Source organism: Alosa sapidissima, chromosome 15 (assembly GCF_018492685.1).
Source record: "Alosa sapidissima isolate fAloSap1 chromosome 15, fAloSap1.pri, whole genome shotgun sequence".
Classification (NCBI taxonomy): Eukaryota; Metazoa; Chordata; class Actinopteri; order Clupeiformes; family Clupeidae; genus Alosa; species Alosa sapidissima.
In genome coordinates this window covers 13,179,345-13,200,092 of record NC_055971.1, presented here as the reverse complement: position 1 = coordinate 13,200,092, position 20,748 = coordinate 13,179,345, and the positions used below count along the sequence as shown (strand labels likewise).

At 42.6% G+C, this 20,748-nt stretch overlaps 1 protein-coding gene across 1 annotated transcript in view; it reads left to right on the top strand.

Moving 5' to 3' along the window:
- lrfn1 (leucine rich repeat and fibronectin type III domain containing 1) overlaps positions 1–20,510 on the top strand; it is a 119,598-nt gene extending 99,088 nt beyond the window's left edge. Inside the window, exons 4-5 of the mRNA XM_042064519.1 lie at positions 8,932–10,315; positions 17,403–20,510. Coding sequence (XP_041920453.1) covers positions 8,952–10,315; positions 17,403–18,435 — 2,397 coding nt within the window. The 5' untranslated portion in view covers positions 8,932–8,951 and the 3' untranslated portion in view covers positions 18,436–20,510. The remainder of the gene's footprint in view (positions 1–8,931; positions 10,316–17,402) is intronic.
- The last annotated feature ends 238 nt before the right edge of the window (positions 20,511–20,748 follow it).

Sequence of the window (20,748 nt, the reverse complement as noted above, 5' to 3'; positions counted from 1 at the left end):
TTAAGTGTCTGCTCAAAATCACCAGCCTAATGCACTGTAATGAAACTTATACAGACAGATGTTCGTATCATCTATAAAGTACATTGTGCGTTAAAAAAAGAAAAACATTTGTTCATATGCCATGGCTCTCCATATATGCATTTATAGGCACTCACAACAAAAAATATCAGCTTGTTATCAGTTTGCTAATGAGATGAAGAATCTAGCCAGCCAATGCCACCACCTTAATTGGGGCCAAGTGCTTTCTCGCAAAATGATGAATCAACAGATTGTGATCTCTCTCTCTCTCTCTCTCTCTCTTTCTCTCTCTCTCTCTCTCTCTCTCTCTCTCTCCATCTGGTGTAATTGTCTCATTCTTGTGTTGACTATGGATCACTGTCATCAACTGCACATTGATTTGCTGATGTGCTGTGTGTATATATAGACATCAGCGTTTTCCAACCACCCCCCATTCCCACCTGTAGTTTGAAACTGTTGTTATTGCTGAAGCCCACACACATTTGTGAACTCCTGACCGACAGAAATCCATATCCCTGCATTCCCTCCCTGCATGAATTCCACTGGTCTGACCAGTTAAACATCCAACACAGTCACAATGTCACTAGCAGTCATTGTGGACAGAGAGTTGCATCACCAAACTTTACGAAGTCTTTGGGGTGACTTGAGTCATTATGTGGTGTGTGTGTGTGTGTGTGTGTGTGTGTGTGTGTGTGTGTGCATCCGTACGTGCGTGTGCCGACAAGGGCCCTGTTGATTGGGACAAATGTTTGATTCATGCTCTTTTTAAAGCAGTGTCTGTCTGTGTGTGCCGCCGGACCGGTCAGCACTGTCAGCACCGAGTCTTGTGCCATGTGTCCCTCTGTCTGGGTGCTTCACATGCTGAGCACATACAAGGTGCTGACCAATTTGCATCAGCTCACAGGACGACGGGGAGAGGAGAAGCGGTCATCAGTCCTTTCAGTGCCATTTTGGCTACATTTCAGCTGCATGCCAGTCAATGTTAGTTTTGATTGTTTTACTTCATTGTTTTCGTTCTGAAGGCAAACTGTGCATACTGAGTGGATGTATTTGGCGGAATGCTGTCAGTTAAGTTCCGGACAGAAAGTGTACAACGAAACGAGTCGACACCTTCATCACTGACTGTTTAGACATCCAAACAATTCACACTGATTTTTCCAATGAGTACATGTTATAGTGGGCAATTACGCTTGGAGTGAACACATTATTAAAAACACACATTTCACAGGACAAACTACATAACTCTATCGGAAGCAATAACCTGAAAAAAGCAACCTGAAAAACAATTGAAAAACTTGAAAGTATTCAAGAAACGTTTTATCCATTTATCATTGTACATGGAAACTTTGACATAATGATGACTTCACATAATTTTGACCATGTAAAATAAATCATTACTCAAATACTTAAATGCTGAGAAATGAACATTGTGAATATAACCTCCAATTTGCCTGGTGATTTTCACAATCTGCTAAAAAGGATTTAAGCCGTAGAACCATAATTGTTCCATTTACATCTGTACATTTAGCATTGTCATTCTTAACACATTGTTGATACCAATTTGTATTGAAAAATATTCTTGTTTGAATTATTACTGTAGATTAGATACCATGACCATGTTAAAAAAAAGGCTTGACACACTGAGGAAAAATAGCATGGTAATTATTCCTCAGCAGAAGCCTATTTTACTGTCAGTGTTTAGATATCCATGAATTTATGAAACAGTGGATTGTGGCATTCATCATATCACTGTTTAGCATAGCCTTTTCCGCCGTGCTTGGGGCATTATGGTTTGGCATTTACTCTCTGACAGGTTTCATGGCGAGCTTTTTAACATTGGGTTTGGAAGCGTCCATTCTGTTCCATCGTGAGCACGTTCAAATTGTTCTGTTTCTACTTGTATATATATTTCCTCCAGAATGCACTTGGCAGATGTGGAATGCAGCATGTTGGTAAACAAACATTAAATGCCTTCATTTGTGTGTGTGTGTGTGTGTGTGTGTGTGTGTTTCTGGACTGGTGGCATAATTGACTTCCTGGTGCTTCACAGCTTGACTTGTCTCTCATTATCTGCCCGGCATGACCAGATGGAAGGGACTTGAGGCGCGAAGAGGATGTACCACAAATCTGACTCTATGCTCTGCTAGCTTTCAGCTAACGCCCGACACCTCACTGTTTCCCATCTTAGAGCAGATTTCGGACATGGTCCCCTCATGAATGATTTCATGGTTATTTTTGTTTTATGTTATTTTTGTATTATTTGAAATAATTAACAAGTCTAGGAATATGTTAAAACCACTGAGCACTTTTCCATCTTAAAGGGGGCTTTCCTACAAAAGCAGAAGGCATTATGTTTAGGGGTCTAGAAAAAGAAAAAGGGGGAAAAAACAAAGCCCCAGGTTGTGGGGGAAGAAACGTAGAGTTGCCGTGTGAACCACATTAGTGATCAATAGCATTCACCTGCTTCCTGACACGACAATAAACCCGTTTGACTTCCCATGACCTGGAATGGAACTGCAAACCATAACAAACCAATCAACCTAAACTATGAAAACCCAGACAGGCCAGTACTTGTTTTTTTGCCCCCGACCAGAGAAAATAATTTTCTAGCCCAACGTACTGAAAAAAAACCCTTGACTTTTGTAGCCTTAGGCACCTCATTATGATTTTCAGTACCAGCTCAGGTTACCCAACGGCCAACTAAAAGTCTGTTGCACTAGGTGCTGTAAATGTAGGAATTCAGGAACTATAGACTCAGCGAGATGTCAAACAATTTCACTGTGTTTGTCTCAGGTAAATGCCACATCCATGTTTATCAAGATAAGAGTCGTAGTGTTTACACACACTGTTATGGTCCTCAGATGGATTATAAACCAGTTCATGGAACGTTCATAGAGAAAAGGTTAAAAAGCATTACAGTATGTGAGATGTTGATAGGCATTAGTCTCTGGGAAAATTTAGTCTCTGACCTGAATTATTCTGCTTGGGATCATATACTGTTCAGAAGGCACAATGAGAGACCCATAGATAGATGGCTATATACTGTGACACTGCCACCATGCAAAATGGATATCAGTGGTGTGAATGAATGCCTTACTTATCGAGTGTTTGATGCTTGTTGGATATGATGTATACAATCAGGGAGGTAACAGGTGAGAATGACACCAGCCGCATTTGCACATTTTTGACACACGGCTGTGAAGGCCTCACAGATCAAGCCTAAGAGACAGAAATGGCCATTCTTAACAGAAATAATTAATTTGAATTATTGGCCAGAAAATTGTCAAAATTGGCCAGAAACAGTAGCTGCATGATACTGAAGAGGCTGCAGTGTGCTGGGGCAATGCAAGGTAAATGCATTTCCACTTCTCCAAGCACTCAAAGCACTTTACAATTTCATGCCTCACATATACTCACACACATTCATACATACACTGATGGCGGAGAACTGCCATGCAAGGTGCTAACCTGCACATGTGGGGCAATTTGGAGTTCAGTGCACAACTTCAACAGGGTCAGGAGGAGCTGATCTCGAACGGCTCCTCATACCTCCTGAGCCTCCACCATGTATAACAGTGATGTTGGGGATCACTGGATGTTTAGGCAGATTAGGTTGTCAAAAAGGCCAAGGTTTGTCGGATTCCTCCTGTTGAGTACATCAGCATTAGAAGTGGTGTCAGTTCACTATATTTAGCTCGGAGGATGCAGTGCCTTTTGAGCAATAGAAGGGATTCTACAACCCTGTTTCTAAAAATGTTGGGAAACTGTGTTAATGGGAATAGAAACAGAATGCTAGTATTTGCACATCATGCAAACCCTATGAACGTGGTTTGTGATTCTGTAGTTCTATAACAGCTGTATGTGTTTGAATTTGAACTTGAATTTCCCCTGGGGATCAATAAAGTATCTGTCTATCTATCTATCTATCTATCTATCTATCTATCTATCTATCTATCTATCTATCTATCTGTGTTTTGTTGGAAAAGGTTGTGCACATGCATGTGGAATGATACTGTAGCCTCCCCCTCTCTCCTCCTCTCTGTAACTGTGCTTGTTAGCAAGGATGGCAATTCCAGGCCTCAGCCCCCAGGGCGGCACTAAGCAGGACAATCCTGACTTGTCCACGGTGATGCAGCACAGCGCGCCCACACCAGGGACACACACAGACACAGTGGCTCTATGGGCTCCCACCAGCCTGGTGGTGGCGGTGGGGTGGTGATAATAACAAATGCCTGTACTGTCCGTGTCAAACTAGGAGTAAGCCCTCTCATGATGGGCCTATACTGGCACATTAGCATGCTGTCTCTAATAATCATGTTTATTATCCTCTCCTATATAAACTCCAGATGAAAAAGTTGTACATTATTGCAGGGTATTGATTCTGTTCACAGACACACAGACTTAATTAAAAGCCCATGACCCAAATGGGAATTTCTGGGTAGATTTGACATGAGAACTTGGCATGACATTGATTACTCTAATATACTCCAATCAAAGAAGTGGTCATGGGGAAGAGACCTTGTATAATCTCTCGCTCTCTCTCCCCCCCCCCCCCCTCTCTCTCCCTTCCCTTGTGACACATGCATAATTAGTTTTGCCTCAAAAATATAACTCTTTTTTCTATTATTATTTGCTCAGCCATAATTTCACAGATTGGTATGGCACGTTATGAAAGTGTTTTTGTCGGTTTGTACAAATTGCTTCAACCTTTGAATCGCAAATCCATGATCATTTTTCTGTGACCAAAAAAGACAAAACCTCCCATTGGAGAAAAATATTTATTTTCTCACAGCAAACAAAGGTAGACATTTTCTTCCTTTTCCCAGGCCACACAAGGCTCTATATAAATAAGGATTCTTATCCCAGGTTCACTGCTGTTTGACTGACTTTCCTGTCAATTACAGTGGACACCTTGGCTGTGTGATTATACTACTGACCTCTCAGGTGCAACTAGCACTTTTCCCCAACAATGGCTGAGCTCTGAAATTGCCATGTGTGGGCTCCTGCCACAGTCCAGTGGTAGCACATGAATGTAGTTGAGCACAGTGCAGAGAGCAAGAGCAGAGCCTGGTGCCTACTGTGCATCATAGCACTACATTCGCTTTAATACAGACAAAGCAATCAAGTGCTGATATTTTTAAGTGGAAACTGAATATGCAGTGAATTGTTTGCATGCATATTCACAGTGCAATTTCATATTGATAAACCTTATCTTGCACTATTTTTTTCTTTACTCATATTGATAAACCTGACATCAGAAAACCAACACATCACCTAAGGGACCCAATAAACTGTATGTGGCCTAATAAACTTTATGCTTTGATAACTCTTGGAGATTGCTGATTGGACAATTGGAATTAATGGTAAACTATACTGAGCCTGCCTCACAGGCTGCTGTTTGCTGAAAGCAGGACACGCGCATTTTCCTCCATAATTGGAATCAAATGAAGGACATTTGTCAAAGATAAATACATCCGCCTACGGGTTTAAAAATGTGCTCTTGAAAAGCTCTTTAGGCGCAAGACCACTTCTTCTTTTTCAACAGAAAAAAATTGCAAAACAGCTTTCTAATATTCAGTATCTGCCTTATCTTTATCAAGATTGAGACCTCATTCTTCTGGAAGCTTAACAGTGTCTTAATATAATTCAAAGACCTAAATTCTCGAGCAGAGTTGCCTTGGAAACAAAGTTCCTTTTTTTCCACCACCGGAGAACCAGGAAGATCAATAGTGAATCCTCACTGGTTTAAAACAGGAAATGTTGGAACACAGATAGCCCTATGAGGATATATTTTGTGTCCTAGTTAGCACAGTGAATACTTGCACAGTCCAGTTTACAATCACTGCAATACTTAAAACATGAAAATAATATGCAAATCATATCAAAAATGAATTATTGTTATTGATTGAAATCTATTGTCTCGTCTAAAATCCATATGGCCATACGCATTTTAACATATGTTTAGTTGTAAAAGCAAATACATTGTTCCACTTTTCCCAGGTAGGCTAAAAAGTGATATATAGTCTACTGTATATACAGAGATTTAGTACTAATGTCACATTGCCTTTCAATGGAGACTGTATGATATACAGTATGATAGAGAATAACAGTTGATATACTAAATTGTAGTACAATACTTTTTCTGTTATTCTATGACCAGTGTTTGGACCAGAGTTTAGATTAGAATTAGACTTAGAATAAGTGCATAATATCAAAAGTGCATAATATCAAAATGACATTAAGACCACATTAAATGGTTTTAGGTGTAGTATAGCCTATTGGTTTAGGTGTAGTATTGTCGGTTTAGGTGTAGTATAGCCTGTAGGTTTAGGTGTAGTATAGCCTGTTGGTTTACTGTAGGTGTAGTATAGCCTGGATACACATAACAACTTGACAGTAGTGTGACAGGACCTTGCAGAAGAAGTGTGGTGCGGGGGACTTGCTGGTGTTACTGATGTATTTATTCACTACACATATAAGACTGTGCAAGAGAGGTCACATGACTGGATGACCTAGTGATTGGATGACCCATACTGATTCTCACATCAAACATGGATGACAACATTCCTCAGAGACAGTGAATGGCACATGCCATATTCCTAATGTGGCTGTATATAAATCTGGCTCTTATCTGAGAATGTGTGTATTGCTGTGCTTAAAGAGCTCTGTGATGTATAATTCTCCTGGTTCTTCACCTCCCATTTTGCAACTGGGACTAGGACACAGCACACAGACCGAGAGCAGCAAGAGAACTTCAATGCTCCTTAGGATGCCAGAGATGTACAGCCATTCCCTGTCTCTATCACTGTCACTTCTGGTGAACTTGTACACTGACACACATTTGCATGGAAGAATAATAACAGCGTCAGTCCTAATGGTAATAAGACACTATTGCCCTTCACCCCTCAACCACACATGGTTGCATAACTTCCTCGACTTTTTTTAAATTCTTTAGCCTCCACCTCTAAACCCCACATCATCTTTATCGTTTGCTTGTGTTTTTCTTTTTTTGCACTTCTGGTCCCCGGAGGTCTTAATCATCCTAATCACTGTGATGTTTCCATCAGCTGTTCCGTAGGGGTCGCGTCCCTCTTGCACAGAGAAGGCAGATTCATGCCTCAGTGGCTTCCTGCGCTTGCCTCCCCTCCGTCCCAAGGCGGCTTACGGTTCACGTTGCGGTTGTGCCCCATAATTTATGAGCTTCTCTGTTTCAACACACACTGCTTTATTATGTGTGATGCGCCACAATAAAACATACATGCATACCACATGTGTGTTGTGTACTGAGAGGATGATGGAATGTCCTGACCATCCACGGCCAGGCTGTGTCCATCCATCTATTGTGTAGCTTTTTATGTCATCAGTTTGTTTATCTCTTCACCCGTAGAGAGACTTCATCCAATACAGATCACAGAGTGAAGTTTTAGCGAGCAGTCGTGTGAAGTGTTTTCCCTTGTAAACCAAACAGGCCTGGATCTCTCTCTCTCTCTCTCTCTCTCTCTCTCTCTCTCTCTCTCTCTCTCTCTCTCTCTCTCACACACACACACACACACACACACACACACACACACACACACAGGCCTGATTTAGTGTGTCAGCCACCAAGATGGATGCTGCAGTCTTGGAAAAGAAGTGTACTATGGCTGACGGTGGAGTTCACTGTCCGGTGGGATTTGAGGTTATTACAGTCAAGGTTTTCTTCCGGTACCTGTCAAGGACTAGACATATGCGGCCTTCAAAAAAGAAATCAATATGGCCTAAATGGAGGATCATAGAGTCCAGTCATTGCCCTCAACACATGAGGCTCATGAAGTCATATCACACTCTGATAGATTTGGAACCCAGTGATCTTTCTTCTTGTTTTGTCTATTAGTGCTGCCACTGTATTAATAACAATCCCAGGGTTTACATCTAATTCCACAGTACAGTTTTTAGGAGCCCCACTTACTGCAGCATTTCTCCCAGCTACTGAAGAGCCTTGCAGAATAGCCCCCATACCAGTGCCTCAGGAAATTGAAATACAACACAGATCTGTTTTTACTAAATGCATTAAACATGTCTCATCCTTTCATGAGAGTGAACACGAGGCCTGTCTGCATCTTCATCATACAATTCAGTCAAGAAACAATCTTTTGTTTCAGTACTGTGTCAAGTGCTCTTCCTTTTCACAGATCACTATGAGATTGTGAGCTGTGAGTGAGATTCACACCTCTCCTGAATGTAATTGTAGGCCTTTCCTGAATGTGCTACTGGGCCTCACCATCCTTGTTCACCATGTTTACTGATAGGATTGGCAGTCATTTTCTAATCAAAACAAGTATCTTGCCATAGCTGGATATCAACGTTCAGTTGTATTCCATTTGAAATCACCCTACAGTGTATGTTAATCTGACGGTTATGTGTTTGTATGCGTCATCTACACCTGCCCTTAGCATACAGACCGCACATGGGGGAAGCATGGACACCATGCAGCTTTAACTCAACAAAAATGCTGCGTGGATGAAAACAATCTCGTTTGTCAGCAAGCACTGCATTGAATTCCCACGGTTTGGTTTTCAAATGGATTGTATTGTATCTTTGTGTCCCAATTCTCTGATTGAATGAAGCATCAAATCAATTTTTGAGTCCAACATGGCAATAAGAAATAATGAGATTTTGACCATCTGTTAAATTACCCCTGCAGTAAAGGTATGTCTCTGAAGATAGCACACACTAAAAATAAATGTTTGCTCCATCTTGAAAAAAGCCATCTTTCAACTCCCAACAAAAGTGACAATCTGTCTCATTGCCGTGCACAGGGGATAAAACCGATGAAATTGGACACATTTTGATCAAATCCAGTTTGTGTTGTACTGACATAAATTAGTCAAACAGTACCTTAATGTTTTTTCTATTGTCTTTTTCCTTTTCCAGAACCCGGAAGCTGATACATTATGGAGCGGCTGGTTTTGTGTGTGTTGGTGTTTGGAGTGCTGGCGAAGGCGCAGAACTGCCCAGGTCGCTGCATATGCCAGACCATCTCGCCGACCCTCACCCTTCTGTGTGCCAAGACGGGGCTGCTGTTTGTGCCGCCAGGCATCGACCGTAAGACGGTGGAGCTGCGCCTGACCGACAACTTCATCACGGTCATCCGGCGGAGGGACTTCGCCAACATGACCAGCCTGGTCCACCTGACGCTGTCGCGCAACACCATCAGCCAAATCGCACCGCACGCCTTTTTGGGCCTCCGTGCCCTCCGCGCCCTGCACATGGACGGCAACCGGCTGACCGTCATCAAGAGCGAGCACCTGAGGGGCCTGGTCAACCTCCGCCACCTCATCTTGGGCAACAACCAGATCCACACTGTGGCGGCAACGTCCTTCGACGAGTTTGTGTCCACCATCGAGGACCTGGACCTGTCGTACAACAACCTGCACACACTCCCGTGGAGTGCCATCGGGCGCATGACCAACATCAACACGCTCTCGCTCGACCACAACCTCATTGACTACATCGAGGCGGGCACCTTCACCATGCTGACCAAGCTGGTGCGACTGGACATGACGTCCAACCGGCTGCATAAGCTTCCGCCGGACAACCTCTTCCAGAACGCGCAGGTCATGTCTGACCCCAAGAACTCCAACCCCACGCGCCTGGCGGTCAGTTTCGGCGGCAACCCGCTGCACTGCAACTGCGAGCTGCTCTGGCTGCGGCGGCTGACCCGCGAGGATGACCTGGAGACGTGCGCCTCGCCCGAGCACCTGATGGACAAGTACTTCTGGTCCATCCAGGAGGAGGAGTTCACCTGCGATCCGCCGCTCATCACGCGGCACACCGTGTCCAACCCGTACGTGATGGAGGGCCAGAGCGTGGCGCTCAAGTGCAAGGCCATGGGCGACCCCGACCCCGCCATCCACTGGCGCTTCCCCGACGGCAAGCTGGTGCACAACAACTCGCGCACGATCGTGCACGACAACGGCACGCTGGAGATCCTCATCACCACGCTCAAGGACAACGGTGCCTTCACCTGCGTGGCATCCAACGCAGCCGGCATGGCCACAGCCGCCGTGGAGATCAGCATGATCCCGCTACCGCTCTTCGTCAACAACACGGGACACTTGAGGGAGGGCTCGCGCCTTCGCGACATCACCACCTCCTCCAAGTCCAACGACACCAAGAGCCAGGACCGCAGGGTGGTGGTGGCCGACGTTACCGCCTCGTCTGCGGTCATCCGCTGGCCTTCTGAGAGACACATCCCCAACATACGGATGTATCAGATCCAGTATAACAGCACAGCAGATGACACACTGGTCTACAGGTATGCTACTCATTAAATACACAGGACATTTTCTCCCACACTCATTGTCATCGCTTTTCACATTTCATGTAATTGTCCTCGGAATGGAGATCCTTAATTACTATGATTGGCTCTGGAGATTTTCAACTTCATCTCCGTGCTGTAACATAAATGAAGTGCCTTTTTTATACCCATAATGCATTGCTGTGCTATGCCCACAGTTAGAACAGGAAATTGTCCAAACCAAATGTGTTTGTGTGAGTCTTCCCAAGAGCTTCAGCCTATTAAAGCTTTCCTGGCACTCATCACGCCACAGAAATCTGTCCCTCTGACAAACACAGAGGTTCTTCATCTGGGAGTCTTGATTGGTTTGTGCTCTGCTCATTTGGCTAAAACTGACCAGGTCTTTTCACATCCGGCATGGCTGTGGCTGTTCGATGGAGTCCAACCAGTCAGGAGGAAAATCATTATGGCTGATTAATAAAATGCAACACAACTGAATCAAGGATGTGCCAAAACAAGAGCTACCAAAAAATACTGTCACTTTTGACATTGTTGGTTGAATGGACCAATAAACCTTTTAGGAAAGTTAGGAAGTAACTACAAAACACCATGCAACAATACCCTGAGACTATGTCAGAGAGGCTTTTTACATTTTACAGGTTGGTGTCCAATAGAGGCACAAGTAGCCTATCAGTTAGCTTACATGAACATCTTCATGTCACAGATGCTGCTGCTGGTGACACTCTGTGGGGTGTGGGAATTGGCAGGGGCGTAAGCAGAGAATTCTAAAGTGTGGGTGAAACATTGCAGCCCCATTACAGATGAGTGTGTGCAAGAAAGATGGGAATCTTAAAAACATCCCCTGCTGTGCAGAGATCAGAATGTGAAAAGCTGAAAAGTACTTCACATTCAGTGTGAGACAAAATGCATCATATTCAAATTGCTTGATGTGGAATGAAATGGCAAAAAAACAGATGAATCGAGAGAGAAATACCCATTAATGGGTAATTATAGTGAATGGAATCCACTATCTTGAAATGTCCTGGCTTTCATATTCGTCTTCTTATCATTATTATTGGGAGGGAAAGCAATCTCATCGCAACCTACTGGTTGCGTTCCTAGAGTCTAGCGGAGTGGATGGGATTTTTTTTTTAGAAAAATATATCTTGGTGCACATTGGGAACTTAATTGAATGCCTTCCATATGCTATGCACTGGGGTCACCTCTATTGCTTCTAGTGGTCATGCTTTATTTGTAGGATCAGATTAATTGTTTTGAGTTTTTTTTGTAACATGGTGATGATGAACTACAGTTGCATGTGACGTTACCGGTTTGGGAGCTTAATCTCTAACTGATCAAAATGGCAATTTGCTTGACTGGCTTAGCGTATTTTTGTAATAACAGAGCACGATGTAAACCGTGTGGTGATTACCTTTCTGTCAGGATAACTTGTGTGGTGCTCCTACTCACATGAAGAGCTGGCAGTAAGTGTTAAGTGTCAATGCTAACCAGGCTAATAAACAAAGCCTGCTACTGTGAGTAAGTAGAAGGGTAAAGTCACGTGACTTCTTTTGTAGCCTACTGTAGTCCGTTTATGAAACAAAAGGAGCAATTTCGATTTTTTTTAAAGGCGGCAAAATAGGGCCTGACATTTTCACAGTTAGTAGATTAATACTGTATACATTACAATATACAATATTTTTGGTGGATAACTTCACTGATTTGGCTTCACAATATTTTTTTTAAGAATAGGTCTATGGGACTTAACACTGGAGCTGACAACATTTTTGAGGAATAGGGGATTAAAAATGTTAAACAATTTTTTTTCTATGACATCACAAATGGGGCTCATTTAGAAGGGTTGTAAAGTAATCAGGTGCGGACGCTCCCTAAACTAGCCTACACATCCTGTAATTAATCACTTTCGACCACACTGCTTTCAAGCATATCTCAATTCTCTTCAAGAAAGTTCAAGTTCTTGGTGTCTGCTTCGTCCAACAAACTGCGACGAAACGGACGTTTTCCTACCAAACCCAATGTAAGTTACAATTAATTTGTGTTTTTTATTCAAATGGAGTGTGTAAAGTCTGTTTAAAACGACTTGGCTAGTTAATCAAGTAAGCAAGCAAATTGGCGTTACCTGTCATCGATTAGCAACAAACTCGTAGCTGCTATTGGTTAGCAACATACTCGTAGCTGCTACGTCTATGGAGTGTGTGAAGTCTGTTTAAAGGGGAACTTGGCAACTATTTCAACGTAATAAACCCGTTTAGAAATCATTTGGATGGTTAAATGACCTGTTCCGGTGAAAATGGTGACTTTCCCCGCTGCGCCTAGCGTCCCCAGGCAGAAAACCAACCTTGCCACATTGAGACTACCGTCCCGGAAAGAGAAGTGAGAAACAAGAAACTCGTTTTAAATTGTGTTTCTTACCTTGTAACATCCACATAGTTCTGCCAAACTTATGCTAACCGTTCGCTAGCTTGTAAACAAATCCATGTGCTTTATCGTTACCTTTTCCCACAGTTTGAAATAGCATAATGCACAATTTCTCCAGCAGAGGGGGAAATCCTGCCAAGTTTCCATTTAAAATGACTCGGCTAGTTAATCAAGTAAGCAAGCAAGCTGATGCTACCTGTAATCGATTAGCAACAAACTCATAGCTGCTATTGGTTAGCAACATACTCATAGCTGCTAGGCCTTAATCTGAGTACCCAGAAGCTCGCATCATGCTGAATGAACTACTGTAGGCCTATGTCTAGAGGACGTTAAATTTAAGCTAGTTTTTTTTTCCAGGAACCTCCTCACCAACATTAAGCCAGCAGCTTTCCATCCACTATTGTAATTCTGCTTGAATTGCATTTCTAGTTTGTTTAATGAAAGTACAATAATTGTATAAATGGAAACCTTATGAAAAAGCACCCTCTATCTTATCTTAAAAATTACATTTTATTGAATAGGCACTCTGAAAGACTCTGAAATGTTCATATGGAGGAATGGAACATTTTGTAGGCTACATGTCATAATTACACAAACTGCACTTTCAGTATATTGCCCATCAGTAGGGGAGAATGGGGTAAGAGGAGCCATTTTTTACATTCTTCATTATTCTAATGTGTCAAAGAGGTTTTGTTTTGTAACCTTCACACCAAACAAAAATCAAACAATAATTTAATTTCTTCAAACAGTAAGAAACACCAACATTTAACTTAGTATTTGTCAAATACATTCAACTAAAAACGTGCCAAGACAGGTTTAGGCCTATTAAAATGTGTCACCTGAATTTGCCCATTTAATTCAGTTTAACAACTATACTCTGCTACCCAGTCTCTTTAGCCCTTAGTAACACTGAGGAACCATATAGAATGAGGTCACAAAATCAAGGCAAACATAAAAATGTTATAGATGCAATACAAGTACTAGTTAGCTGGCTCAACTGACCACATCCCTGATGGCACATCTTACCCCACAACCACCATTTTAAAAGAAAATGCTTACAACAAGCTAAGGTAACATTCATTCATAGCTTGATAGTGCACCAATTGAGGTGTAATGCATCTGAATGTTGTTCTATTCACGTTTTCTCACCCTAACTCTGGACATGAATGCAATACAATTGGAGAGCAAAAAATCATATTTTTACAAATATTTTACACATATTTACTACATTTGCCATGTGCTGTAGGCCTACCTTTCCACATATTGTAAAGAATTATTCCCTCTTCCTTAAAATGCTGTCACATGATACCATTTGTTTACTGTTTCTTAGAAAAAAGGACTGTCTCATCTTACCCATATGCTCAACTTTCCCCACATATACATTGCACAAGTGCACTATACTTATTTTTACTATATAATTTGTTCTGTATGAGTTGAAATGCAGTCCCAGCCTATTGCTTGCCATAATGGTAATGAAACATATATTACTAGTAGTAAAATATTCAGATATTTAGTGTTAACCTTACTCAGCACTTAAAACTGTCAAACTTCATTCAAAGTCCTTCATCACATTAATTAAGATTAAACTAATTTAATTTCTGAGGACCACAAAGTCAGACCTCAGCAACTTTTTTAATGTAAGATTGTTTTTAGGTCACACATCAATCAAATCATAACAACGACAATGTTTTTAAAATCATGTGTAGTACGCCTAAGTGTAAATGTGTGTGTCTAAACATGCTTTAATGAGCTTACACTTTAATGAGCTGAATGTGAGCTTACAGTTTGTTCACCAACCTATGTGTTTTAGATTAACTTACAAAATAGATACTTTATCTTAGTTCTCAGATAGATGAGGGTTGCTGCTTGCTCTGTTAAGGTATTTCTGTCCCTTCCAAACTGCATTGAAATGGTATGTTTAGCAGCCAGAATTTAAAAATTTCCAGGGAGAGAAATGTCCGGCCCCCCTCTAACATGACCCCCCCCCCCCGGAAAAAAATTGCCTGATTGTGCCCCCTCTGAATTTTGGCTTGCATGACGCCCCTGCTCACCACCACCTCCACCCCCTCCGTAGCAACTCTCTTTGCTTATCGTCACTCCTACCTGTCTCTCATGACTCCTATCCAACCCTCCACTCCACTCTGAAGGACCACTGAGCAGTTTTTGCTGCTCCATTTTGCTGATTATGATTCATGGCCATATGAGCAGCAGGTTTCACAAATGTCAGGATGTGTAAGTACTGTATATTGTTTGCCCATGTTATGCAATGAGCTTATTGATCTCGGCACTCTGGCAGAGCTGGACTACAGTTGACATTGACTCCAATTAATTAGTAGGCTATTAATAAGGATGTAAATATGTAACTTTATTGTGATGGTTCCTAAGGTGGAGGGCATGGAGGTACTACAGGCTACTACTAGGGGCTTGTTGTGAGTGAAAAACATGGATGTACTACAGGCAAATGCTGGTTGTGAGTGAAAAGCATGCAGGTACTACAGAACAGGTTGTGAGTGAAAACTTGGAACAACAACCATAGACAATCAACTGCTGGTCAAATTAAGAGCATAGTTTTAGCTGCTAGCCTATATGGGTTTATAGCCTCCTGTGCACTTATGTATTATGATCAAGGCGTACCATTTAGCATTAATTAGATTAATTTAGCAATTAATTAGATGGGACAGAACATCTCATTTTTAAAACAATAAACACACACCTAACATTAACTAATCTAAAAATGGAATCCATGTGGAATGGAAACATTTGCTCTGTTTTATAAAAGAGCTTTGATCAAACATTTTAGTTAGCCCTGAACACTTAATTGAATCACAGCATTATTGAGAATAATTACATTACTGAGATCTTTTGTATATACCACAGTCACAGTCACATTTCACCTTTGGATTATTCCTTGGGCTTGGTATCTCTTTTCATTACTCCACAGGTAGTTTCTCTGTTTTGAAAAAAAGATTGAAAAGAGAAGAGAGATAGTATTGAAATAAACTCCTCCTTTTGACATTAACCACACAGCAGAGCTTAATAACCACCATCTCTTTCATGCAATGGCAGCCATGTTTGAGAAACATAATGACATGTTGAGTAAATGTCACACTGTTTACTCAGCATGTGGAAAATGACTATTTATCTGATTAGGATCGACATTGCAGTAAATGTCTGTAAGATGAGGATGTTGGTTGTCCCAGTGCTCATAATGAAAAAGCTAAATATATCTTGCATCAAACAATTACATTACATTCTGCACAGTTTAGCAGACTCTAAATATCGCAGAACTCTTATAGGGACAGATACAGAGAAGCATTGAATTGGACAAACTGAATTGTGTACAAATGAACTAGCTAACTAACATTCAGTCTGTTGTTTTTTTGCTTCATGTTTCATGACTTTTCCTCAATTGAAGGGTACAACAGAGTTAGCATGACATTTGTACAATAATTTGTTTTCAATGTCCTGTACAAATATTTTGTACATTGATGTTCCTTGGGGTCAGTTTGACCCCAGCTGTATGAAACATAGGATACATGAATATTTGACACATTATGGATATTATTATTTGAATAGTATGAGAACATATTGTTATTATCATTATTACATACACAAGTACATATTACATATAAGTCATTTTGACAGGACTGTATAAGTCAAAAGGGGAAGCAACAGCAAGCCTTTGGGCTGCTGACACTGGATGGGCAATATTGCCAGCCAGGGTTCCAAGGTTCATAAAGGGGTGTGTGTGGGGGGGGGGGGGGGGATTGTTTTGTAGGGCTTTTGATGGTAGTTATTACACTCTTGTTAAGTACCTGACACAAAAAAAACTGGGTAACAATATTAATTATAATACTTTTCTGAGGGTTTATTTAGCTGGGGTCAAATTGACCCCAAGGATAAAGAGTGTCGGTAAGATTATAGGATAACACAAGGGTTAACATTAAATGGATCGTAATGAAATATATTTATGCCGCCAACCCTCTCTTGTCAACGTTTGTGAAGATTGCTCCTGCACCGCGGCTCTTGATGCATGTGGAGTATGCTAAATATGAACAGCTGACATCCCACTTCTCCTCTCTAGCATAGCAACAGAGACGGAGGATTTACACAGAGAGCCAGGAAATCAATACTCTCCTTCAGGTCGTAATGAAGGAAAGAAAAAAAAACGGCAGGAAAATAACGCACAGCAGATCTCTGGAGGAGACTGTCCTGCGGCTAAACAGGCATGCCTATTAGGGGGGTATTGATAATCATCACCGAATCAGTATTAGATTTGCCATGAAGGACACATAATGGAGGAGTTTTGTTTTTGAAATGGTATTACAAGAAATAAAACACTCATAAGGAGGAAATCACCTTTATAAACAATGAATCATGAGCTAAATTCTACAGTGTATGTAATATTCATATTTTGAAGACCATTAATATAACTCATATTTAAAGGGATTAACATCAGTGGATTAAAAAACACCCCTAGGAAAACTTTTATTGTTATTGTTATTTATATTAAATAAGTTATTGAGTTATTGTGTGCACAAGTTCTGTTTTCCTTCCGTTTTTGAGAATTCAGGCTGAGCCTCCAGTGCACAAAGGCGGCTGTTTTCTCCGCTCCATATCGATCACTCTGAACTTGTTTTTCTTGTTTCATCCTGTCTCCCTCCAGGATGATCCCGTCCACTAGCAAGACGTTCTTGATCAATGATCTAGCGGCGGGTCGGGAGTATGACCTGTGCGTGCTGGCAGTCTACGACGACGGCATCACGCTGCTGACGGCCACGCGCGTGGTGGGCTGTGTCCAGTTCCACACGGCGGCCGAGGCCAGCCAGTGCCGCTTCATCCACAGCCAGTTCCTGGGTGGCACCATGATCATCATCATCGGCGGCATCATCGTGGCGTCCGTCCTCGTCTTCATCATCATCCTCATGATCCGCTACAAGGCTCACGGCGGGCCAGACGGCGCCAAGGCCAAGGCGTGCGACAGCGGCGGCAGCAGCAGCAGCAACGTCCACTCGCAGACCAACGGGAGCAACCAGCAGCAGGGCGGGTGCATGGGCCGCTCGGCCTCCAAGCAGCAGCACGCGGCGCCGACGGAGGAGAGCCGGTGCCTGGACGGTCATCACCGCCAGTCGTCGTCTGGGTCGGCGGCGAAGGACTGCAAGGCGCTGGTGCTGAGGCTGAAGAGCGAGTGCCAGCTGGAGCCGACGCCTGGCGGTAGCGAGTCGGCCGTGCTGGAGGTGGAGCTGCCTCCGCTCTCGGCCATGGAGAAGACGGCCAAGGCGGCAGTGGCCGCGCTGGCCCGCCGCGCCAGCCTTGACGCCCAGGCGTCCTACGGTGCCAGCGCTGGCTTTTCGGAGGACACGGGCACGGATAGCAGCCTGACGGGCTCCACCATGTCGCTGTGCCTGATTGGGCCCAGCAGCGGCTGTGGTGGTGCTGGTGGTGGTGGCGGTGGGTCCAAGGACAGCCGGAAGGGCGCGCTGGCCAATATCGGGCTACTGCCCGGCGAGTTGGCACGGACGAGACACCGCTTCTCCTTCGACGGGGACTACGCGTTGTTCCAGAGCCACAGCTACCCACGGCGCGCCCGGACGCGCAGGCACAAGTCGTCCAACCAGCTCAATGTGGACTCGTCACCGCTGGCCAACCGCAAAGTCACGTTCAGCAGCACCGAGTGGATGCTCGAAAGCACGGTCTGAGGAGGGGACAGTTTGGAGCAGTGCTGCTTTTACAAGTTCAGTCAGAAAAAGACACAACATTTATCCAATTGCAGAGACGGATGGACACACACACACACACACACACACACACACACACACACACACACAAATATACACACAAACAAACACACAAACACAGAGACAGTTAGTCAGTTGCACACATGAAAAACCACAGATGCATACCTGAATACAAATGCCATTTTCTTTCATGCGCGTGTGTCAGTACTGTCCTACACACTCTGTCTGGTGCAGCACTTGAGATAGCACAGTTTTGGCTTCAGACCGCCTCCTCCTGCCCTGGTTTCAGAGCATGAAAGAGAGAGAGAGAGAGAGAGAGAGAGAGAGAGGGACAGAGACAGAGAGAGAGGGAGCAAGATAGACAGCGAAACAGAGAGGTAGAGAGAGGGAGAAGGAAGGAGGCCAGGGCCATGATGTTCTGCAGTGGTGCCTTATTCTAAGAGAAGTACCAATGGAGGATGCTGCTAGCTGTGGTCATACTCTGCCCCCCCCCCCCCCACCAACCCAGCCTTTTTGTTTTTTTTTATTTGTTTATTTGTTTGGTTGATTGTTTGTTTTCTATGTGATGCCAAGGTGTGTGAAGGCTGGATATGACTGCTGTTTTCCCCCCTCCTTCCCACTCTCATCGAATGAAAGAGAGAAAAAAAGACAAACAGAACAGAACAAAGAAGCATAAACATAACCACTGCATTAGCGAGCATCCAGACAAACGTTTCCCATATGTCGGGTAACTTCAAGACTTTTGCACAGAAGACACGAGATACAACGGACCAGTATCACACCAGTCTATGTAATGACTTGCAAAAAAAAATGAATAAATAAAAAAAATAAAACAAAGAATCAACGGTAAAGAAAACCAAGATCTATCCACATGCCGGTTTCAAATGTTAGCATAGAGAGAAATGATTGGAGAACAAACAAAAGGACTATTTCAGGTTGGTTGGACTGTATGATATCAATAGGTATTGTTCCCGATGTGACTGTATGATATTAATCGGTATTGTATCTGGCTGGCCTAGATTAAAAAAAAAGATGACAAATACATATATAAATATATTAAAACTATCGGTGTATGTGTGCTAAATACTTAAGTCATAAGTTATATGACTTTTTACAAGGCATTTCAATGCTGGTGTCAGGTTTTTACATTAAAAATCTGTTGGCACTTTCTCCCCTGATTTAGTATATCAAAGTTCGGACCACTTATCCCTTATGAGAGGGTATTAAACATTTTTTGTGTCGGTTGACTGTATACTGTCTTCTCGTGTCTTTCTTTCAAGAACTGTTTAATGTGTAATTTCCTTGCCACAAATGCATTGCAGTATTTATGTGTGTTCTTAAGGCTTATGAGGATAATTACTTAATGACTTGGTGCTTGATTTTTAATGTTCATTATTATATGCATATCAAGCTTGTTCGCTAGTTTCTGAAAAAAAATACAGTATACCAATTTAGGCTTTCCATCACACTAAAGTAAATCAGATATTAAATAATCTTGCATACAATAGCCTATAGACTAATAGACTACAGAAGCAGAATATCCTACTCTAAATCATTTTGCTCTTTTACCATTGGGAAGTTTTCAGGTTGTTTACACTTTAATGTCTTTGCGAAACTGTTTGAGATTCATCTCACTATCCATTAGCCAGACAATGATTAGTATGAAAGAAGCATTCCCCGAAACATTCCCATTCAAGTACTTCTGGAGATGTGTTACCTAATCTGGTATTCAAAGTCTGCAGGATCACTGAAAAGACATTAGCGATCTCGCCTGGCTACCGCTAGGCCACATCTCAATCATTAGCCTGGGCCTGGGCAAATTACTCCTCTGGTGGTCTGTGCCTACTCAGCGTTTCCAGTGCATTAGGGCCGATGGTGGTTATATAAGGTGGGCACCCTTTGCCAACCGCACATTGGATTAATTCCCTTCATAATGGATCAGAGGAGGTTTGTTTAGTGCTGTTGTTAAAGCGACTTTTTAGCTCAGTGTGTGTGTATGTGTGTGTGTCTGTAGACCTATAAATTGTGCATGTGCGTGTCTGGTTTATGCGTGCTTGTGTATGTGTTGTCTGTGCTGACTGTGATGTGTTTGCATATGTGTGTGTGTGTGTGTACGTGTATGTGTGTTGTCGTGTGTGTATATGTGTGTTGTCTTGTGTATATGTGTGTGTGTGTTTGTGTTTGTGTTTGTTTGTGTGTATGTGTGTGTGTTAGTTTGTGTGTGTGTGTGTGTGTGTGTGTGTGTGTGTGTGTGTGTGTGTGTGCGTGCGTGTG